The sequence below is a fragment of the Sinocyclocheilus rhinocerous genome, unplaced genomic scaffold (genome assembly GCF_001515625.1).
Source record: "Sinocyclocheilus rhinocerous isolate Xijiao unplaced genomic scaffold, SAMN03320098_v1.1 scaffold218, whole genome shotgun sequence".
NCBI lineage: Eukaryota > Metazoa > Chordata > Actinopteri > Cypriniformes > Cyprinidae > Sinocyclocheilus > Sinocyclocheilus rhinocerous.
The window spans coordinates 1,244,633-1,268,616 of NW_015664181.1; the positions used below are offsets into that span (position 1 = coordinate 1,244,633).

A 23,984-nucleotide genomic window follows, 5' to 3' on the forward strand; every position below is an offset into this window, starting at 1 on the left:
TTCACTTGGTAGTCACAGATTGCGACTGCAGTGGACAAAAAAAATTGGAACTCGTTGAAGTACTCAAAATACAATTTTTTTTCTGATTTAAAATAATAATAATAATAAACTCATGGATATGTTATGTCAACTTACCAAAGATGCATGTTTTCAGCATAGGTACAAGTGATAATAATAAGTATTATAATAAAGTTTTTTAGGGTAATTTAAGCTAAGTCTATCAGTTACCTTTACATCTGTAGTTGCATCCTAGTTTGTATTAAATATTTGTTGGTTATTTTTTTACCTACTACATGGGATATATGTAAATTGAATTGTTTATAGTAATGACTTTATTTCAAAAATAGTTCACTTGGTAGTCACAGATTGCGACTGAAGTGGACAAAAAAAAATTGGAACTCGTTGAAGTACTCAAAATAAAAAAATTTTTCTGATTTAAAATAATAATAATAATAAACTCATGGATATGTTATGTCAACTTACCAAAGATGCATGTTTTCAGCATAGGTACAAGTGATAATAATAAGTATTATAATAAAGTTTTTTAGGGTAATTTAAGCTAAGTCTATCAGTTGCCTTTACATCTCAAAGTCTTGTTTCTCTCATGGGTCTACTGTCTTACGGTTTCCATTCAAGGACTTTACAGTGGTTTCCCTGAATCCTACTACTACATAACATATGCAGGGAAATCACTCGGCTGACTTTTGAGAAAAGAGGTCTGCACCACAAGTAGTAAGCGTTAGAGGAATATATATAAAATACAAAATATATACATTTCCCAAAATTCTATAGGAATATAGAATTATAGATTATAGAATTCCCCAAAACTAAAAAAAAAAGAAATACTAAAAAGCTAGCAAGAGCATTTTCATAAATCAGAATGCAGTAGACAAATTACACGTTTAATTCTTTATTATATTAATTTACAATGTTATTTTTTATTTTTACAATGAAAAGCGCGAGATCCTGCAACGTTTTCCCCGAGTTTTTACCCGGGTAAATTGGATATTGGTCTTGAGTCATTCATTGCTTGAATCAATAATAATCATAGACATTGCATCTACAATTTTCAGACGAAATATATACATGAATGTACAGAAACGTAATTTTTTTTAATCGACCCAAGAACTATATTTACTCATCTACTTTGTCTCTCAACAAAAATATTCCCCATTAGTTTAAAACAATTACCATTACAACCAAAGTCTTCACCAAATTATACAGACATAGGTTCGCCAAAACTTTTTTTTCTTTCTGTAAAATACTCTTATTAAATAAGCTCTCGGAATCTATAGTTTTATTTAATTATATGTTTATTTTTTTGTTTTCTTTTATTTATTGTCGAGAGTGTTGGCGGTTTTACTGTAGTAAACACCAACAACTATTTGGCGGCAACTGTGGTTGTCATGGTGATTTCCCCTTTTCTGGTGGATCCCTTTATTGTTTACAGCAGCTCAAACAGGTTGTAGGTCAGAACCGGATGCTTTAACATTTTTCCATAAAGTGCTTACTCTTTTCATTAACAGTAATTTAAAAAAATACATATACATTGAATTAAAATGTAAAGTACTTCGGTAATCACCCAGGTGGCTCTTCTCCATTATTCCCGAGCGTTTGTCACGAGCAGTGGGTATAATATCTGGCCAGGAAATCTCCGATTATATGATGGAGTGCACTGATGTTCGGTTGTCCTAATCCCACAGGGTTTTATAAACAAGCCTTTGGGATCGGGACAGTCCCATCCTCCTCCTTTCAGGGCAGGGGGTGTTCAGCATTTCGGGTTACCCATGCGGCAATAGCAGACGGTCTTGAACAGGCGGCAGTGGCAGAAGGCGCACTGATCGCAGCACACCGTGTTGGGCGTCTTGCAGCTGCTCCAGAGCGGCACGCAGTTCGGCGGCGGCGGAGGTCTCTTCACATGGTTGCTGAATTTCTGAAACACATACCAAATGAAGGTTTAAGTTCCTATGTGGTGCATTTTGTATTTGTTATTGAAAGTAACAAAGCAAACATGAGCCAATGATTAACACGGAGCGAAAATGCTTTCAAATGTTTTTTGCACAAATTACCACCGTACCCTAGTTAAGGCATCATTTTCACCACGTCCAACTAATGTGTCTGTAAATACACTTTTGTTATCAAACGTTAGCTACTTGGTTTCCAAGGAGACAAAAGTGCCAGAGAAGAGCCTGACGCGTGATGTGCGAAGAAAACAAGATCCTGGTAAATATCACGTAATTTCCAAGCAATTTTGTCGTGTTTTAAAAGTGGGGAAATGTTGTTTAATTGTGTAAAATGCTAGCTATGAAATTAGACTTAGCAAAACAAAGGAGTAGTCTACATAACCTCCAAAATTATTTAAAAAGTAATTTCTGCCACAGAATGCTATACTAAATCCAATACAGCTATTTAAATTTTAATAAACATATATCTATATTTCCCTAAATAGACGTACAGATCAATAAATAAATACTGAATTTTATCATCCTGAAATTCAAATATTTTAAGACTGATACAAGGCGGTAGACTGAATAAATATGTGAACAGTTTTTGTTAGCTTTTAATTAGCAGCATATTAGTTTTAAAAATATTTTAAATCACCATAAACTAAATTAAACACCCTAACAGAATTTGTTGTTGTTGTTGTTTGTGATTTTGCAGCTTCTCGTGATTATATTTGTGTGGACAATTGTATTAAAGTGGTAACTATAAATGAATATCTAACTTTACAAACCTTTTTTGGTTTCTTTTCCGTTTTCTTGTTCTTCTTAGGTGTTTTTGAAAGCCCTTCGATAGCGGAAAACAAATACATTAGAACATACATCATTTAAGTTGAATGTTTCTAAATTAGTAACATAAAGGAATGTAAAATAGAGAATGATACATTCATACTGATGCGGTTAAAAAAAAAAATTTAGCACTTAGCTAGAAGTTTCTGTTGACCATTTTTACAGTTCTTGATTAAGAATGATTTGTTTCGAATAGTTTCTCTGTAAGAGAAAGAAGCCTTACCGACTATGAGCACAGGAGGTGCATCTGTTTGGTTATTTGCGTGTAAGCTGATGGTTGTTTGGTTGGAGCTGTATTGTTCCTCCATAATCATGTGTGTATGTACCGTAACACAGCAGGCTAAACAGAGCAGCACACAGCACAGCAACAATGACGGATTCATATTAAGACTTCACCCTGCACGAGACAATAGTTTCAAACACAAACATCAAAAACATAAAGCTGCAGATTTAGTAATAATCACATACGTACACAAACAGAATTAGCCATACACAAAACTGGATGTTCAATCTTTAAAGGCTTGTGCTATTTCAAACCCCTAAACAAACAAAGAGAGAGAGAGAGAAAAAATAGACAAAACTAGCCTTTATGAATTATCTTTGAAAGGTCAAATTTATCCAAACTGAAGCTCAAAACGTTGTGTAAATGCGCAGAAATTAGACGTAAAACAAACGTAAGCGTAAAATATTCCTTTATGTTACAACATACAAAAAACATCTATCAGAGCACTTTAATGGTAGTTAAAATTATAACCTATAGATTTTGCGCAAAACCACTTCTCCAGCCGGCAACGGAGTCATTTTTTTGTAGTATAGGCCAAATAGCATGTGCCAAGAAAACAAGAAGGACTGTTATATTCCAGTGCAGTAAGTTCTATATTAATACCCACAAAACACTTAAAAGTTCACAAGCAGAGCTACAGTTCCAGTTTACAGTATTTCAAGTAGCATTTGATCACAATTCATCATGTCTCACCATGTTCAACCTCCTGTTTCTGACAATCTCGTCTTTTCTTTATATCCTCTTTCAGGGTGCTTTCAAAAGCGAAACTACCCATGGTAATCTTCAGGAGTCGGTGTTGGGAATTTACAAACTGACCTGTCCTGGTGAGTAATGGGGTCCCCTGTTTTCCCTTTGTGTAGCTGGCTTGAGATATTCCCCGCTCCCCTGCTGAGACTGAGAGAGAAATGTCAGACAGATTTTTGTAGTCAGGAAATTCAGAAAGGGGCGAAATTATAAAATTAAGCAGGGGCGGATCCATACGCCCAGACGGGACAGAGGGAGAGAGACCGACATTAAAAAAAAAAGAGAAAGGGTGAAGGATAAGTATACGCGTATGAAGAGAGAACAAGTGTGTGTATAGTGGCCCGAAAACATATTTGGGCACTTACTTCACACTTATGAATGTCAGAAACACTTTTTTCTGAACCAGTAGATATACAGTTCAAATTAAAGCATTTGTCACAGTCCGGCTGTCAAACGTTAATGGAACATGTTCATATTTAATGTGAAGGTCTACCTTAATATAAATCACCAAAACACCAGTTGCACAAAAAGGCTCAGAAAAGCACAGATGCCACTTGCTTTGATATTTTGTGACATTCAGACATGAAGTGTCCAAAAACATTTTAGGGACATTGTGCGTGTTTGCGAGGGAAAACCCTGAGAGTTATTTCGATTTTTTGAATAAAAAGGTAGGAATGTGAACAATATTCACCCACGCTCGAGAGCCTGGTTTTAATTTGTGACTCAAGATCATCAGATCCAATGCAGGCATATGACATAATCAATAATTACACACAGAAAACAAGAAGAATTTGCTTTGTTTCCCTCTCAGGGCAGGTATGATTGTTACAAGATTCAAAAGCACATGCATTTGGATGTTTATTTGATATGGATTTGTTGCATGCATGCTTTTTGATCTGTCTTCTAGTTTTAAGAACAATGTTATGGCGTTTCATTACACCTTCAACAACAATTTCAGTACAATTGCACAATATCAAGAGTCTAAACGAAGAGTGGCATTTTTAAAGTGGGGAGGAACATTTTGACCAGCAGATAACGCTATAATTATTTTTCTGAGCCCTGAAGTTTGTCCACTGAATTTAAAATCACATGTGCCCATTAGGAAACCTGTTTTCTCTTTAGACGACTTCTCACTTCTTAGACTTCCGACCTTATGACCTTTGAAGCAAATGCTCATAACAAAATCATGTACTGGTAAACATTGTTTTCCAAAGATTCTTCCAAAGGAAGGGCCCAGATGTTACAAATAGATTCAATGTGAACTGATGGTGTGCGATAATAAACACAGAAATGAGCTGATTCCATGTGCTTTAGGCCGCAATAGAAAAGCCCACCCACAGATACAATACTGCTTTCTACATCTCAATAAATGGGGTGGAATGTAAAATATAAATTTTTACAAGATTTTCTATAAAATGCACAGCCCTGCAAACGTACCAAACATTTACTAGGGTGGTACTATTTCAAAAGGTAATATGTACTTTTAAAGTACTAAGTAACAAGAGTTACGTAATCAGATTACTTTTTCAAGTGACTACACTGTAAAAAATTATTGTGATTTTAACAGTAAAAGACTGTTCACGTAACACATTGCTTTTTAATTCATAAGAAAATACCCGAGTTACTTTCTCAAATATCTAACTCCGGTTACTTTGTTTTCCCAATTATTGACAGCTCTCCTGTCCTCATGTTGAGAGAAATCAGGAGTAAGTGCAGAGGCGTTGTGAGCGCTGTGTAAACTGTAGTTCTAGACTAAATGTGAACATGCATTTACTGATCTCATTTGGACAAAAACAGATTCGGTATTCTTCAAAAACAATAAATAAAAACAGTGAAATGCAAATTTAGAATATGATGCAAACCTGCAATAATTAAATGTTAAATAGCACAAAAATGATTGTATTGTATTTATATTCTATGTATTTAGGCTAATCCCATTTTATTTACCAATGTCTTTGCTGCTGACCTTCGATGATCCAATTCAGCCATTCTAATAAGTAAAAATTACTTTAGATAAACATAACATTTGTCTTTCTTTCTTTCTTTCTTTAATTGCTAAAGAGTGTTGAACTTTCTCCTCTTGCATCCTATTCTTCGTGAAATCCAGAATGGCAGCACAGCTGAAAGGTTTGTTTGAGGCTTATTCATTTCACTTTTGGTGTGAAAGGCATTTATACTTGTCAAAAAATATTAGTTTTTTGTATTAAAAACAAACAAGCAAGCTCAGCCCAGATGAGAAAAAGTAATGCAAAAGTAACGTAATGCATTACTTTCTACAAAAAGTAACTAAGTAATACAATTAGTTACTTTTTTAGGGAGTATATTGTAACACATTACTTTTAAAAGTAACTTTCCCCAAACCTGCTAATATGTAACATTTAAGGTTAAATAAGGTAAAAAGATGTACCTTTTAGCTTTAGTACATTAGGTACCGCCCCAATAGATTTTATTTTGGAACATCGTGTTTTCCTGAACAACGTCACATTACGGGCACAAAAGGGTTGCGAATGCTATTTTATGTTTACTTTAAAGTGACAAAACAAATCTATAAAAATGCTTTAAAGGAACAATCATGTCGGTCTTGATTTTTCTTGTTTTTTGGCTGGCTCAATGTGGTGACATTTCATTCACATATTCGGCCCCAAAGTATGCAAGTACATTAGGTAATTACATCCATCGTTTGCTCATCTGGATGCTGCCAGAGACTTGGACAACAATTGTGAAATCAAAGCCATGGAAGTGGAAAAGCCAACCGAGTGAGTGCTGAACATTGCTCTCGAGAGATTTGGGAAACTTTTGAATTGTCCAGGATGAAGAGATGCTATAAAGGCTGTCTTGACAGGGTCTGGACAGGTTAAGAAAGCATGCGTTTCTGTCATTAACACCAGCTTTGTCTTCTGGGCTGCTCCACCTTTAATCAGAATCAGAATCAGAATCTCATGAGCATTCATATGGGATGGAGCAAATATGCCTAAACCAAAGCAGAACCTAATAAGAGAAAAACCATGAAAGTTGAATGTTTTCACCATCTCATACAAATTACCATGATCATGTTTTGGCTTCTTTAAATTGTAAGACAGATCTTGGAGTATAGTGGACATCGAAAAACCTGTATCTTTGATAATTACATTTACTGAAGAAGAATAAAACAATTATTGCAATTGTTGTCTTGTTTTAAAATGTAAGAGAATATACTGTATCTTGACTGTATATTTAGTTTATTATCATAGTTATTATATTTACAAAACTGAACAGTTTTTGTTACTTGAAATAAACAAACTTGAACTGAAATAAAATAAAATATATTAAAAACGACATTTTAATTTAGTTTATCTTGATGTACTAAAATAACCAAAGCTAAAACTGAAATAAAATGAATGCAAACTACGTATATAAACAATATTAACAAAAATGACAAAAACACAAAATTACTAGAACAAACTAAAATATAAAAATAGAACATTCTAATTATTAATAAAAACTTTATACTCTCAGTGATACCAAACCTATTAATGCTTAAAACAAGAAAAACAATTTTCTAATGGTTTATAAAAAAAAATGCTGATATCTGAAAACATGTCTTAATCTTGCCTCTCAAGTAAATTAATGTTGTTTTAAAGATGTTTCGATATTATATTATTATAAACATATCAAACAATTTTTTCTCTACAATGGAAATGCATGTTAATCACTGGGTATCAAGTGATTTTGCTTTTTTAAATGTCATTTTATTTTTTGAGACCAACAGCCAACAGCTTTGAACTGATTGCCAAGGTGATAAACTGGTTGCATAGTCGGTTTGATTTAGTTGCTAAAGAGTAAAGTTATATAATATATGGCATTATAAAACTATCGCTCTCTTCCTCCCAAGAGCAGTAGTTTGGATCACATGGTTACAATTCAAGTCTGTTACAAACTGTTAGTCTGGTTAAACATGCAGTGATTTAACATGAACAAATTTTCAGCACAGGATCTTGCGTATTTTAAATGATTTGCAGCATTTATGATCTTTTCCTATATCTTGTTCTCTGTAACACTTAAAATGGATATTCAATCTCAGATTATCACAAATGTAACAAAATCATCACAAATATGATCACAAATATAATTGAACTGAATTCATTTTGGACATATGAAATATGTTTTCACAGTAAAAAGACTTAAAAAAAACATACTGTATTGTTGCTTTTCAGAGAGAGTTTTTTAAATAAACGTTTTAATATTTCTATATTCAGAAAATGTGCTTTGGACATGATTTTGATCACATGATCTAATATAAAACTAGATATAATATTCAAACGTAAAATATGTATATTTCAGTTTTACTTACTACTGTGAAATCAGGGACAAAATGTATCAAATAATGAATCACAAACACAATTCTAATATTTCAGTGAGAATATGTAATACACTTGTGTATATGATACACTTGGGTCCTGGTTTTGAAACATGAGATTTTATAAAAAGACTTTAATTGTTTTATTTTTAGATAATGTACGATAAAATAAGAGATAAATATTCATTTGTGAAAATGAAGTATATGAAACAGAAATGTCCACATCATGGAAAAGACATAGTATATTTTCAATATATAATGGTAGGAATTGAGACCAAATACATTGTGATGAGTGATTCTACATGTTTCTATTTTCAGCATGTAGTTGAAGCTATTATATAGTTTGGTAATAGAGAAACCTTTGATTTCAACATCTTACATTTAGTTTCAAAGCCTTATTGCGATCCAGTTTCAGAAATCACAGAACAATATGTCTCTGAGATCAGTGGAAACTGCCCGGCATGTGAATAAGTGCCCACAGACTCCAAACAGCAGCACTGTTCATTATCTGTCAAATCTGTCTATCTGATTTAAAGTTTTGCAGACTTCACTCTATTCTCTGAAGACTATGACACCGTGTATATTTTCAGCTTCACTGGTGCTAATGCTGTACATATAAACTTGAAATGGGCCAAAAGTGAAAATAAGACGTCTTGGCATAGCTTCAGTGTTTTGATTGGTAATGTGTATATGTTTTTTTTGCAGTCTGAAAACAAGGCCCCAGGCTCTGTGAGAACTAAAGTAACAAAGAGATTTATTACATTAAAAATGCTTTGGTAATTTTACAACCCTCAAAAGCAATAATGTCAAATTTGTGAAGCGATTAGCTGAATGTATAACCCAGATATACGTTCGAATGAGGTCCTCATGTAACCTTGATGATAAGCTATGAAAATAACTCAAATTAAGACAGAGAGAGCGAGAGAAAGAAAGAAAGAAAGAGAAGGAATAAGACATTTTTTTACCTTCTGCACATATTGGATTTTCCCATGGTCTTCCCTCCCATGCTCAAAAAAGCATAAACTACTTATTTCCTAAGCAGATTTACACATGAATATATTTTCTGTCACTTCACAGCTTGTGGTAAGAGTGCAACAGCTCTTTTACTGAAAATCGAGCTGCTCGGAGCAAATGTAGTATGAAGAATGCATACATTAGCAGTGTTCCACCCCTTAGGTAAATGATATACCCTGAAAACGCTGGGCTCCAGTAGCATATACAGTATACAGTCTGTGATATATTACATAGACATAGGGAGACTCTTGATACAAACCTGATGAGAACTAAAGTAACAAAGAGATTTATTACATTAAAAATGCTTTGGTAATTTTACAACCCTCAAAAGCAATAATGTCAAATTTGTGAAGCGATTAGCTGAATGTATAACCCAGATATACGTTCGAATGAGGTCCTCATGTAACCTTGATGATAAGCTATGAAAATAACTCAAATTAAGACAGAGAGAGCGAGAGAAAGAAAGAAAGAAAGAGAAGGAATAAGACATTTTTTTACCTTCTGCACATATTGGATTTTCCCATGGTCTTCCCTCCCATGCTCAAAAAAGCATAAACTACTTATTTCCTAAGCAGATTTACACATGAATATATTTTCTGTCACTTCACAGCTTGTGGTAAGAGTGCAACAGCTCTTTTACTGAAAATCGAGCTGCTCGGAGCAAATGTAATATGAAGAATGCATACATTAGCAGTGTTCCACCCCTTAGGTAAATGATATACCCTGAAAACGCTGGGCTCCAGTAGCATATACAGTATACTGTCTGTGATATATTACATAGACATAGGGAGACTCTTGATACAAACCTGAAAACCTTAAAACTGCACAACTGAAACCAAACATTAAACAAGGACTTTTGGGTTAAAAGCATTTTAATTCAAGAAAATATTTTGAACTAGGTTTTGTTGTTTGTTTTTTAACAATGCTCTTTACTAAAGCCTATATGCAAGGCTTTATACCGCTAGAAATCACTGCTTAACACACACACACACACACACGTTTGTTTCTGTGAATTGTGGGGACTTTCTATAGGCTTCTATTACTTTTATACTGACCAAAAGATATTTTCTATCCCCTAACCCTAAACCTACCCCTTACAGAAAACCTGTTTGCATTGTTACACTTTCAGATAAACATCATTTACTATTTCTAATCATTTTTTTCCCCTCGTGGGGACCGCAGTTTTACTATACTTGTGGGCAGGGGTTAAATTGGGATTTGTTATGTGGGGGGCTCTATGGTATCGAGCTTATATATATATATCATGTGTGTGTGTCTGTGTTTTGTTTTGTTTTTTGCAAATATGATTTATTCTGAAGCAATATTCTCATCAGTTTTCTATCAGCTGTGACATATAAATCTGCGTGTTTTTTATATTTTATACAAGGACTTTTTTTTTTTTTACCTTTATAGAGGGCATTTTCCCACTAATCTCATTAATACTTTCATTTCAGATTCTTACATTTGATCTATAAATTCAATTATAATAATGTGATTATCTATACGTTATCAAATTAAATCATTTACACTGAAAAATACAACTGCATTAAATAATATTGGATGCCGAGTTTCTTAGTGTTGCGCGTTTTGATTTCTCCTGGAGAGGCTGCGGGAGCTTCGCCTCAGCAGCGCAACCTTATACTGTCAATAGATGCATTATATACAGTAGCTATATCCACTATTCGCCACTTACTCTAAATGTAATAAAATCAAAATAATACTTGCGTTTTGGTGTTTTTGGTTACTGATGTTTTAATCATGTTATTTGTCTGGCGTTAATGAAGCGTTAATGTCGAGCCCTGGAGTCTTAAGTGCCGGGGCTCAGCCCCGGACGGCCCCGGCCCAATTTAAACCCTGCTTGTGGGGACATTTTGTCCCCACAATGTAGCATAAACACGTACACACACACACACTTGCAGTAACAGTAAATCTATACATAAAATGAGTGATTCTCATTAAGAACAAAAATCTGCAGCAATTTAAAAATCAACCTAAATGTTGTAAATGTAAACCTCTGGTTGCACATGATGATCTCACGGATCAGGAAACATTTCACTTCAAACAGGTGTTTAGGAAAGTACCGTGGTGGATTTTGTTGCTATTTATAGACCTATTTTGGCAAGAAAATACATCAAACTGACCATTTACCCCTGGGGCTGTATTTGATCTTACAACTGAAAAAGTTAAAAGTTCACATTTATTTGCACTATGATTCGAAGAAGTAACATTGTAACATACTGCAAATAACACTGTTAAGAAGAAGCAGACCATAAGGAGGAAGCAGGAAAGGGTTTTAGCTGTCTGGGAGCCAGAAATCCCACTGCAATTTTAAACAGATTACAGGAATAAAATGGTTTGCAAGCCATTATGAACAATAAAGAATAAAGCACTAGCTCTGGTTTGTCACTGGAGGAAGGGTTTGAGAATATTATAGCGAAAGTGAGGGTAAGTAAAATACTCTAGAGGCATGATGTCTTCAAGCAATGAATTTAGAAAACAATTTGGGCATTATTTCCAAAGATTTATTGTATCACATAAGAATCTATCTTCTTTGTTCTTTGTTCATGCAAACGCCCTCAAGATTCTGCCAGCTCAATAGGGTTTTGGTTTATGAGCTCCAATAATCTGATCAAACATGATATGGAGGGACCAAAGAGTTCTGTAATCCCTATCATACATGGCTGCTGAGATGCATTTTTGTGCCACAATTGTATTAGTTAAATGTGCTAATATTCTAGTTCGAGAGTCACTGAGTAACAAACGTTGAAACAAAAATGTCCCTAGTCTGCCCTACGTAGTTTTGCAGACAGAACTACAACAACCATCATGCAACGCGCCTTCTAACGCGCATGCGTACCCAGCTCCGCCCGACCTGTCGCAGGCAACGCGCATATCGAGGAAGGGTGTTCGTTAAGAATAGCCTATAATAACGTTTATTTTTGCTTCCTGCGTTTTCACAACAAGTCGAAACCATGTCAGGAGACGAGGTTAGTAAACAATCGTTGTTTAGGAAGATTATTTGTTAATATGAATTTATTTAGGCAGTCAAAAGAGAACGACAGTTGGGCCTACCAGTAAAGGCTGTGAAGAAACATGTGCACAGCTCGTCTTTTCTAGATCTTTTTGTCATTTGTCAGCTAGTTAGATAGTAAACAACTTACGTTTCTCTAATTGTTTTGCCATTTTATTTACAGAACGTAATTGGTACTTCCATGGAAATTTACACATGATACCATGTTCTTTGAACATTTACCATGGTAATGCCATGATTGTTTGGACGTTGCAAAGACATTTTTATTTGGACGAGCACCATGATACTACTTTTTTTTGTACTGGTACCATGATATGACCATATTTTACGGCATTTTCTGTGGTACTGCCATGTTTTTTTTTTCTTTTTCTGTTTTTGCAGACGTACATTGGTAATACAGTTTTTATGGTACTACTATGGTTTCTTTGGACATTTTCTATTACTTTACTATGTTTCTTCGACACACCATGGCATTACCATTGTGTTCTTTAAGAATCATGTAAATGTACTATGGTATGTGAATATGGTGATTATTTAATAAAGCAGTATCACATACAAAAGGTGCCCCGAAGTAGTAAAGTACCATGATATTCTTGGGGTACTATATAAATACCATAGTACATACCCTTCAAAACCATGGTATAAGTAAACGTACTATGGTATTACCATGACATACCTGTCTAATGAAGCTTCCACATTATATGATTCTTCTTAGATAACATTTGAACTGTTTTATGATTAATGTAAGAGATGTCGCAAATGAAATCTTGGTTTCGTCTACTCCACATTGATCTATTCTTGTTGTGCAAACCAAAATTAGGTTCAAAAGCTTTAGCATTTTGTGTTTTTGAAACTAATCATGGTTGGCATTATCTTAGAGAGCTTTAATATGATTATTAGGATTAGTTGTGAACTTGTGACTAGTCTCATTAGTCGATGATTGCTTGCATGCTTCATTTGGACCTTTTTGATCTCATTATTAAACTCCTGCTATGGTCCCTCCAGATGATATTTGATCCCACTATGACCAAGAAGAAGAAGAAAAAGAAGAAGCCTTTTATGCTGGAGGAAGATGGTGGAGAGGGAGATGAAGGCCAACAGTTGGAAACGAAAGAGACAGAGGCTGACGGGGCCGATGAGAAAGAGTTCGATCTCGATGAAGATGAGGGGAGGAAGAAAGGTAAAACACATCACAGTTGTATTCTGCTTTAATGTTGTCGCTTTTTGATTTCATAGTTAAATAGCTGTAGTAATATTGAGTAGAGAACACAAAGCCAGATTATTATGGGCTTTTCCACCTGCCTGGCTAGTGAATGCCCAATTTTCCCCATTTTATCCTACCTGGATGCTGCACACTGGTGGTGCTTGAGGAGAGACCCCCTCATATGATTGTAAAGCGCTTTGGGTGTACAGCAATACACAATAAAGCGCTATATAAATGCCTCATTCATACCAGCCGTTTAGATTTGTATAATTCATATACTATAAAATTTTCAAAATAACTCGATGTATATTTGATCTTGAACAAATGCTTAAAAAGCAGTTTTAAGTGGCCAAAACATAAGTTCTAAATCAAAATAACAAATGACCCTAAAAGGGAACTTTTTGGTACATAATGAAGAGATGTTTTTAACAAAATGAAAACGGAACATTTAATCCTTTTTTTTTTGTGTCAGGATAACAATGCATAGTAATAAACAGCAATATTTGCATATAAAATGACACAATAATTCTTCAGATCTGTGTTTTTGAAACAATTCACAGAGAATTTTGCAGAAAAAGTTAATTTTCTGAATATTTTCCAGTGTACAACTGGCTTAATGTAATTGCCATGTTAAAAAAACACATTAAAAACTAAGGCTGTGCAATTAATCAAAATCGTAATGAAATCATGATGCGAGTACGCGCATTTTCTAAACCGCAGAATGCATGATTTCTTACGGTGCGTGTCCACTGGGGTCGAGCGAGCGGAGCAGTGTGAGTGTTTCCAGTTCATTCCTATGGGAGTTGAGCTTTGAGAGCGACTGAGAGCAGCTAGAAGTTCAGAGATGCTCAACTTTACGCAAATATCGATTTCTAGGCAAGTAGTTGCATCTGTTACGGGCGTTTAAATTATGCTGATTATGCTCAAGTTTCTGCTGGATTAAGTACTTAAATCATAATGTTTACATGTTAGGCTCATTAAAGTTGTTATGCATGTTAAAAATTGCAGTTTGGATGTGTATTAACTTATGAAATGGCTTTGTTTAAATGTTTATTAAAATGACACTGTATTGTTACTTTGGGCATTCGCAAACAAAGTTTGCATCTTTCCAACTGTAATTGCATGTTATATTATTATTATTATATTGCCCTTTCTGTCACTTGTTCTAGTTTCGGTTGCTTACTTCAGAGACTTTTCCGTCTGGTTTGTTTTTTTATTGTTTTGATGTTTACCTATATTGTATTGTTTTGTCTGTTCTAGAGACATGTTACAGCTTTTTTATAAAGCTCTACTCGGTTTCCTTTTGAAATATGTTTCAAATTCCTAAACACCAAAAGGCATTCTTAAATGTAAAGCAATGGAAATATTGTCCCAAAGTCTTGATTAAAGTCCAAATATTGTATATTAAATATTATAAATATATATTATTATATAACAGTATGTCAATATTTTTTTTTATATCACACAGCCCTATTTAAAAGTGTCTTGTTCACATGTTCAATCAACAATGAAATAATATATATATATAAAAAAAAATCCAATATATTGGCCAGCTTTTCTTTGCACACTGAATGTTTATTGAAATGTGAAATACAGTCCAAAAAGTGTGGCTTGTTTGATTTGATTTTGGTGATTTTCCAGAAACATCAGATGACCTGGATGACTTAAACTTCTTCAACCAGAAGAAAAAGAAAAAGAAGTCCAAAAAAGAGAAGATTTTTGATGCCGAGCTTGAAGAAGGAATGAAGGTCAGTCGATTGTTTGCACATGTATAGTCGTTAAACTCTCGATCTGGTGGTGCTTGAGGAGAGACCCCCTCATATGATTGTAAAGCGCTTTGGGTGTACAGCAATACACAATAAAGCGCTATATAAATGCCTCATTCATACCAGCCGTTTAGATTTTTATAATTCATATACTATAAAATTTTCAAAATAACTCGATGTATATTTGATCTTGAACAAATGCTTAAAAAGCAGTTTTAAGTGGCCAAAACATAAGTTCTAAATCAAAATAACAAATGACCCTAAAAGGGAACTTTTTGGTACATAATGAAGAGATGTTTTTAACAAAATGAAAACGGAACATTTAATCCTTTTTTTTTTGTGTCAGGATAACAATGCATAGTAATAAACAGCAATATTTGCATATAAAATGACACAATAATTCTTCAGATCTGTGTTTTTGAAACAATTCACAGAGAATTTTGCAGAAAAAGTTAATTTTCTGAATATTTTCCAGTGTACAACTGGCTTAATGTAATTGCCATGTTAAAAAAACACATTAAAAACTAAGGCTGTGCAATTAATCAAAATCGTAATGAAATCATGATGCGAGTACGCGCATTTTCTAAACCGCAGAATGCATGATTTCTTACGGTGCGTGTCCACTGGGGTCGAGCGAGCGGAGCAGTGTGAGTGTTTCCAGTTCATTCCTATGGGAGTTGAGCTTTGAGAGCGACTGAGAGCAGCTAGAAGTTCAGAGATGCTCAACTTTACGCAAATATCGATTTCTAGGCAAGTAGTTGCATCTGTTACGGGCGTTTAAACTATGCTGATTATGCTCAAGTTTCTGCTGGATTAAGTACTTAAATCATAATGTTTACATGTTAGGCTCATTAAAGTTGTTATGCATGTTAAAAATTGCAGTTTGGATGTGTATTAACTTATGAAATGGCTTTGTTTAAATGTTTATTAAAATGACACTGTATTGTTACTTTGGGCATTCGCAAACAAAGTTTGCATCTTTCCAACTGTAATTGCATGTTATATTATTATTATTATATTGCCCTTTCTGTCACTTGTTCTAGTTTCGGTTGCTTACTTCAGAGACTTTTCCGTCTGGTTTGTTTTTTTATTGTTTTGATGTTTACCTATATTGTATTGTTTTGTCTGTTCTAGAGACATGTTACAGCTTTTTTTATAAAGCTCTACTCAGTTTCCTTTTGAAATAGGTTTCAAATTCCTAAACACCAAAAGGCATTCTTAAATGTAAAGCAATGGAAATATTGTCCCAAAGTCTTGATTAAAGTCCAAATATTGTATATTAAATATTATAAATATATATTATTATATAACAGTATGTCAATATTTTTTTTTATATCACACAGCCCTATTTAAAAGTGTCTTGTTCACATGTTCAATCAACAATGAAATAATAAATATATATAAAAAAAAATCCAATATATTGGCCAGCTTTTCTTTGCACACTGAATGTTTATTGAAATGTGAAATACAGTCCAAAAAGTGTGGCTTGTTTGATTTGATTTTGGTGATTTTCCAGAAACATCAGATGACCTGGATGACTTAAACTTCTTCAACCAGAAGAAAAAGAAAAAAAAGTCCAAAAAAGAGAAGATTTTTGATGCCGAGCTTGAAGAAGGAATGAAGGTCAGTCGATTGTTTGCACATGTATAGTCGTTAAACTCTCGATTGTTTTCATGGCCGTAATGGCTTTTCACATTGAACGATGTTTTGACCATGAAAGCGTTATCCTTCAGTGGCCTTGGATTCCTTTGAAAAATAAATTGATGTCTGAGCCTACACATCAGATTCTCTTTGCATTTGAAGTTTGATATGTTCAGCACCGACAGCAGTTGTCATGCATTGTCTTAAACGAAATAAATTGTAAATTTCCAAAAGGAGCTGAATATTGAAACGGAGCCATCAGAGACACAAGAGGAGGATGACTTAATGCTGCCCATTAAGAAGAAGAAATCAAGAAAAGTCAAAGATTTTCAAGAGGACACAGACAGTCAAAGCAAAGATGACGGTAAGTGCTTTAGTAGGGCGTTTTTCTGTAAATAACTATAATGTTGGCAGTCTAATTCTGTGCTGTTTGTGTGAAAGGTGTGGAAGATGAAGACAGTAAAAACACAGATGACATCACATTCAGCACACAGACGGGCCCTGCCTGGGCAGGGTCGGAGAGGGATTACACGTATGATGAGGTGAATGGGCACATTTATTATTCAACGTGCGGCGCAGAACATATGCACTTGTTTCAGGTGATAACTTGATAAAGGGCCAGAAACTGCTGCCATCTGGTGCATTTGTTGTTAGAACAGCTTTTCTCTGTTAACTTCTCTTTTCTGAGACACGTTTGGAATTATTACAGCTGGTGTCAAGATGATATTTATTAGATGTGTGAAATCAGATCTCGTCAAGTTCACCACAGGTGTAGTTTGTCACGTAAACTGTGGATATGTAATGTTTGACAGTCAGAATATGTCACAATACTTATACACGATGTCTTCATTTTAAACAATAGCTTATGTGTGCGTTTCAGGTTTTTTTTTTTTATGTACATGGCAGTTTTTTGCTATTTCGTAAGGACAACCATACATCAAGTATAGGATACATGTTCAAGTACGTTTTGGATACACTGTATATTTGAAGGAATAGTTCACCCAAAAATGAAAATTTGCTACAAATCTACTCACCTCAGGCCATCCAAGATGTAGATGAGTTTGTGTCTTCATCAGAACAGATTTGGAGAAATTTGCATCACTTGCTCACCAATGGATCCTCTGCAGTGAATGGGTGCCGCCAGTCCAAAAAGCTGATAAAATCATCGCAATAATCCACAAGTAATCCACAGCACTCCAGTCCATCAGTTACAGTCTTGTGAAGTGAAAAGCTGCGTGTTTGTAAGAAACAAATCCATCATTTAGACGTCTTGCTTCCTTTATCCATTATATTGTTTTGGTCGACAGATTTTCATTTTGGGTAAACTGTTCCTTTAATAAAATTCTGTAAAAGGTATTTTATATTTCTGATTCTGATGTATGGGTTGACTGCAGTATGTTTGATCCCCTTGAAAACTTGAAACTAAAGAATCATTGCAGTGTCTTAATTTTAGTTTGTACCACTATGTTCCTTAGATAATGGCTGCTTGCCTCTGCTCTTGTTATTATTATTAATATCACCTTTTTTTAGCTTTTGAATAGAGTCTTTAACATCATGCGGGAAAAAAATCCAGACATGGTGGCTGGAGAGAAGAGAAAGTTTGTGATGAAGCCTCCTCAGGTTGTCAGGGTCGGCACAAAGAAGACCTCATTCGTAAACTTCACAGACATCTGCAAACTGTAAGTCTAAACTTGAAATAGTCAAGCTGTTTTATAGAGCCGTAATGAAACTCTGGAGTTGACTGAGTTTGATTTGCTCTAAAGAACTGGAAAGTTGTTGTATTTCTGAACAATTCTGAACTCGTATTGTGTTGTTGGGCATTTCATTTCTGCCAACATATAATTCAATCGTATATTTGCACACGTGAACTTTATTTTCTATGGCACTTTACCTTAAATCTTTATTTTTTTCTTTTCCCAGGTTGCATCGACAACCAAAACATCTTTTGGCTTTTTTGCTGGCTGAGTTGGGCACATGGTGAGTTTATTTGATATTTTTCTGAGAACAGTTAGATATGCTTGATAAACTTGATATGCTTGTTATCTAGCAAACAATTAACACTACATAAGTAGCTAGTTTTCAACACCTGAAAGATTTTTATTTTTTTTGCCTCGTCTACCTCCAGCTATCTTAAAATGTGATGCGTTGAACTGATGTTTAATTTATTGTAGTAAATATTAATAAATAATTCTTGCACTAATGTTTTGGAATGACCAATGTTTGTTTTGAAATTGTATTACCGGTAATTCAAATTTTACAAGTATAGGTTAAGCATCTCTTAACTATTTGCTGACGAAGAAATACTTCATTTTTTTAAAAGAGGCTTTTTTTGTGCCCGGTTTGTGGAAAGAGCCTATAATGATCTTCTGTCCATATGTCATTTGTAAGTGAACTATTATTTTGTTTTATGGGGAGCACCACTCAACCAATGGTTGTTTTCCTTCATCGGTTGATCATTAACCTTGCGAAATATGGTCTCAGTGTCTGGCAAGCTCTGGGTTTATTTTTCCTGCGTCTCTGTGCGACTGAAACCCTCCACCAGAACACATCATTTGCACGTTTTGCTGGAGGCGTTTCACAGGATGTCAGGGAGAAACCTGAATCAGTTGAGAAAGGCATTGCTGCTCTAGAGGGAGCGACTGACCCTGTGATGCTTTCAGAAGGCATTATTAAAAGATAAGCAGACTGTTTTCAGTGCTCCACACTCATTCCAGCACCTCATTGTGTTCACCCGCATGTATCTCAGAAGACACATGAAAGGAAACCCATCGATTTTGCCTCCTGGATATTTACAGATGATTTTGGTTTTGGAAAGAGATCAGTCTCATACATGAGCAGAATTCTTCTTTCTGCAGCTAGAAACAGGAACTTTGTGATTTGGAAAGAATATAGAAATTGGTGTGATTTTTATTTATTATATGTTTAGATATGCACTGTTTTGACTTTTCAGCGGATCCATAGATGGAAACAATCAGCTCGTCATCAAAGGCAGATTCCAGCAGAAACAGATAGAGAATGTCTTAAGAAGATATATAAGTGAGTGTTTATTTGAGTGGTGAATTGATAAAAATAATGTTCTTAAACTCAAATTGAAATGGCATAAGGGGTTCACTGAATAAATAATGCATATCTACATAAATCTACATATGCACCTTTTTAACAAGATATATATCTTTTAAATTAAATTAAATACATGTCTAAAATAATATATATGTGTGCATCTTAAGTATAGAATATTGTATATATTTAATATACATGCCATCAAGCATATATATTGCTTATAGCATAATTATAGGCTTATTGCCATAATTTCAGTATGCATCCTGTGTTTTTATTAATATGGCATAGTTGTTAATATGCATTACATGGTGGAAAAGCAAACCTGCACTAAGCAGTATGTTTTTGTGTTGCAGAGGAGTACGTGACGTGCCACACGTGTCGGTCTCCTGACACAATCTTGCAGAAGGACACGCGTCTGTATTTCCTGCAGTGTGAGACGTGTCACTCCCGCTGCTCCGTCGCCAGCATCAAGACCGGATTCCAGGCCGTGACGGGCAAGAGAGCGCAGCTGCGTGCCAAAGCCAACTAACGCCTGTCCCTCCACCATCACACACCTTACACACCTGCGCTCCACCACCAAACTCAACAAATCCACTCACGCAGGTTACTACCCCGTCTGTTCAGAGTTCTCGGCCGTCTCAAATGCATCATTTCATTTCCTTCAGCTCCTCTGAGCTCTGAAATGGCCTATGCACAGGAAGAGAGTGTTGATTTGTTCGGTCTGGCTGTGGAGCAGAGAGGGCGCAGAGCCTGGAGGATTTTATGAATGAACTGTTGGTGAAATTTGTTGTTGCTGTATTACCTTCAGAAAAACAATTGAAATAAAATGCATACCAGCTGGGCAAACACATGCAGTGTATGTTTCTGGGAAGGCATGTTGCTTTACATTTAGAGAGTTTGAATGTGATTGAGAAATGAGCTTGATAATTGGCTTGAAATGTACTGTATGATTTAGTATGATTATGTGAACAAACGCTAGTATTTCCACCTCTTTTGTTTTTCTGTGCTTTAAAAAAGGATGATTGTATGTTGATTGAACATCTCTTAAAAGAACTGGAAGAGTGTTTTTGTTTTTTTTTTAAATAAGAAAAATGCAATATCCAGTTTGCACTTTCATAATTGAAACTAATTAGTTTGCTCATTCTCTATATTAAAATTCAAAATTCAAATTGAAAGGAATTGTTGCAAATATAGTCATAATTCTGTGCTCCGTATTATACAAATATTCAGGAAAAAAATTGAAGGCATTTCAATCACTTAGTCATTTAAAAAAAAAAAAGGGACTTTGAAGGGAATTGTTTCAAATGTAGTTACATTTTTGTACTCCATATTATACAACTGAGAAAGAAAAAGAAAAAAAAAGTAATTTTAAGGCATTTTAATCAATTTGTCTAATTTTTAAAAAAAGTTAAATGGACTTTGAAGGGAATTGTTTCAAATGTAGTTACATTTTTGTGCTCCATATTATACAATTATTTGCTAAAAAATGACTTGAAGGTTCTTTAACCACTTTGTCATCTAAAAACATTTTATAAAATGTTAATTGCATGCATTTTATTTTTTTAATGCATTTTCTTGAATTTTTCATTTTCCTCAGTACATTTTTCTGTTTTTTCCACAGTATTCCTCCAAGAAAGGCTTTTTTTCTCTAGTTATTCTACTTTAAAAACAGTTATCATAGAACGTTAACAAATTACAACAACATTAAAAAAGAGTATTATGGGTGTTTTATACTTAAAATGAAATTGCCCAGAACTGATAATTACCCTGAAAAATGTGAAAAAATTGTAAGAGTCACAGCCTTTACTGTGCATCGGTCCGAATGAATCCAGTCTTTGCCTGTTTAAGCTCCATAGAGCCTCAAAATCCCACTGACATAAATCAAGTAATGTTATTCTGACACCCAGCATTCCAGTGTGTTCCTATACATGTGATACTGTAACCCAAACACCCTCAGCGCCGTGGGCCTCTTTCTGTAAATCAGCACACTTGTTTATGTGACTGCTCAAAGTATGATAGCTGAATGAGAGTTTGATGTGTCAATCTGTCATCCCGGAGCAAAACATAATGTTACGAAGTAAATATGAAACACGACCCTTATCAGTGCGCACAATGCAAACACATCCATACTTTGCACCACATCAAGTATAGTGAAGGATGGGGTGTAAAGGCCTTTTCTCCTCGAGTTCTGGAGAAATCACTAGCACCGGTTAAATTGCTTCCTAATGCAAGTTCTGTATTAACTGTTGCCGTACCTGGCTATTTTCAGTGTTTTTGTGTTAAAGTAGTTCCATATAGCCTACAGCATATGTGTTTTGGCCGTGATTAAAGGCATTACCAGCTCCAGGGACTAGAAGGAGAGTCACAGCAGCGGCTTCTGGTTAACATCCTACATCACTCACTTAAAAGGTGACACAGGGATGAATAATGAGCAGGACTTCTTGACTGACTCGGACATGGCTGTCTGCTGCATGGGAGGAAATGTGTTGGAGTGCTATAAAAGTAACATCCGTCTGGCTGCTATATGCACAAAGCTGAACTTATAGCCATAGCTGAAGCCAAAACATTTTAGCCGAATTTATTTGTTTATTTGTTGCCAAATGTTTGAGTTTTGACATGCTTAACGCCTTAAACTGATTCAGAAATTTCTCTCTGTCATTATATTTAATTATAGGGGGCTTTATGTCTTACAACCTACCATAAATCACATGCGAAACCAGAATCCCAACCACTCGCATATATCCTTCTTAAGTCGTCTTAACTTTATTTTTCCTCAAAAATCAGAGGCAAGTTGCATCAACAGCCATATTAATATAGGCCTACTCAGGGATGAATAATGAGCAGGGCTTCTTGACTGACTCGGACATGGCTGTCTGCTGCATGGGAGGAAATGTGTTGGAGTGCTATAAAAGTAACATCCGTCTGGCTGCTATATGCACAAAGCTGAACTTATCGCCATAGCTGAAGCCAAAACATTTTAGCCGAATTTATTTGTTTATTTGTTGCCAAATGTTTGAGTTTTGACATGCTTAACGCCTTAAACTGATTCAGAAATTTCTCTCTGTCATTATATTTAATTATAGGGGGCTTTATGTCTTACAGCCTACCATAAATCACATGCGAAACCAGAATCCCAACCACTCGCATATATCCTTCTTAAGTCGTCTTAATAACTTTATTTTTCCTCAAAAATCAGAGGCAAGTTGCATCAACAGCCATATTAATATAGGCCTACTGTCTTAAAGGTACAGTTCACCCAATAATGAAAATTCTGTCAACCTACCATAAATCACATGCGAAACCAGAATCCCAACCACTCGCATATATCCTTCTTAAGTCGTCTTAACTTTATTTTTCCTCAAAAATCAGAGGCAAGTTGCATCAACAGCCATATTAATATAGGCCTACTGTCTTAAAGGTACAGTTCACCCAATAATGAAAATTCTGTCATCATTTACTCGGCCGCATGTCATTCCAAACCTGTATGACTTTCCTATGGAAGCCCATTTCCATTGTCACAAACCAAAAATAAAAAAATAGGTCTATAGGCTATAAAAACTTAGCCTAAAAAAATTGTCGACACATAATTATGACTTTTTTACTTGTAATTTTGAGTTTATGGGGCCTCATTTATAAAATGTTGTGCAGAAACCATCCTAAATTTGATCTTACGATCAAATCTGAGAGTATGCACGCTTTATAAATGAGGCCCTATATCTCGCAATTCCGTTTTTTTCTCTCAAAAATCTGAGTTTACATGCCACAATTCACCTTTTTTATTTTTTTTGAAAAAGGTAATTGTGACTATCTCACAATTCTGACTTCAGAATTGCAAGTTAATATCTTGTAAGTCTGAGTTTATCTCAAAATTCTGGCTATTTTCTTAGAGACCCCGAATAGCCGAAGATTCGATGCTTCGATAGGAGGAGCCTGATACGACTACCAATCTCACAGTCGAATATTCGCGGGGTTTCATGATCATGCCATTTTGGCTATATGGGGGTGCTCAAATGTCTGATTTCAACTACTGGTTTTCTCCCAATAAGTTAATATACAGCCTATTAAAATAATGCTGTAAATAAGAATCTGAAAAGAAAGAAGCTTCAAGTAAATATT

The 23,984-nt window shown here is 34.9% G+C and overlaps 2 protein-coding genes across 5 annotated transcripts; one reads left to right on the forward strand and one right to left on the reverse strand.

Annotated features, from left to right (window-relative positions):
* Positions 1 to 1,751: 1,751 nt before the first annotated feature.
* On the reverse strand, positions 1,752 to 3,963 carry LOC107729765 (agouti-signaling protein-like). Of its 3 annotated transcripts, none has more exons than XM_016540446.1 (4): positions 3,889 to 3,963; positions 3,013 to 3,186; positions 2,735 to 2,787; positions 1,752 to 1,933 (listed from the first exon to the last, which is right to left on the reverse strand). In XM_016540446.1, exons 2-4 carry the CDS (start codon positions 3,170 to 3,172, stop codon positions 1,769 to 1,771), a joined length of 378 nt encoding a protein of 125 aa, XP_016395932.1. In that variant the 5' UTR covers positions 3,173 to 3,186; positions 3,889 to 3,963; the 3' UTR covers positions 1,752 to 1,768. The 3 variants fall into 3 exon arrangements, with proteins under 3 accessions (XP_016395932.1, XP_016395931.1, XP_016395933.1); XM_016540445.1 differs by having other exon boundaries at positions 3,013 to 3,129; positions 3,766 to 3,894; XM_016540447.1 differs by lacking the exon at positions 3,889 to 3,963 and adding an exon at positions 3,766 to 3,839.
* On the forward strand, positions 2,170 to 20,718 carry LOC107729764 (eukaryotic translation initiation factor 2 subunit 2-like). Of its 2 annotated transcripts, XM_016540443.1 has the most exons (10): positions 2,170 to 2,223; positions 3,821 to 3,896; positions 13,203 to 13,377; positions 15,043 to 15,149; positions 17,043 to 17,172; positions 17,250 to 17,350; positions 18,339 to 18,487; positions 18,729 to 18,785; positions 19,759 to 19,844; positions 20,222 to 20,718. In XM_016540443.1, exons 3-10 carry the CDS (start codon positions 13,203 to 13,205, stop codon positions 20,395 to 20,397), a joined length of 981 nt encoding a protein of 326 aa, XP_016395929.1. In that variant the 5' UTR covers positions 2,170 to 2,223; positions 3,821 to 3,896; the 3' UTR covers positions 20,398 to 20,718. The 2 variants fall into 2 exon arrangements, with proteins under 2 accessions (XP_016395929.1, XP_016395928.1); XM_016540442.1 differs by lacking the exons at positions 2,170 to 2,223; positions 3,821 to 3,896 and adding an exon at positions 11,986 to 12,153.
* The last annotated feature ends 3,266 nt before the right edge of the window (positions 20,719 to 23,984 follow it).

Excerpts from the sequence above, each read along its gene's own strand:
- LOC107729765 (XM_016540445.1), bottom strand. The coding sequence starts at position 3,847 with ATGGGTAGTTTCGCTTTTGAAAGCACCCTGAAAGAGGATATAAAGAAA. Across the intron at positions 3,130-3,765 it reads GAAACAGGAGGTTGAACATG|CCTGCTGTGTTACGGTACAT; the intron begins GTGAGACATGAT and ends TGCTCTGTTTAG. Across the intron at positions 1,934-2,734 it reads CGGAAAAGAAACCAAAAAAG|AAATTCAGCAACCATGTGAA; the intron begins GTTTGTAAAGTT and ends TATGTGTTTCAG.
- LOC107729764 (XM_016540442.1), top strand. Across the intron at positions 13,378-15,042 it reads AGATGAGGGGAGGAAGAAAG|AAACATCAGATGACCTGGAT; the intron begins GTAAAACACATC and ends GTGATTTTCCAG. Across the intron at positions 18,488-18,728 it reads TTCACAGACATCTGCAAACT|GTTGCATCGACAACCAAAAC; the intron begins GTAAGTCTAAAC and ends TTCTTTTCCCAG.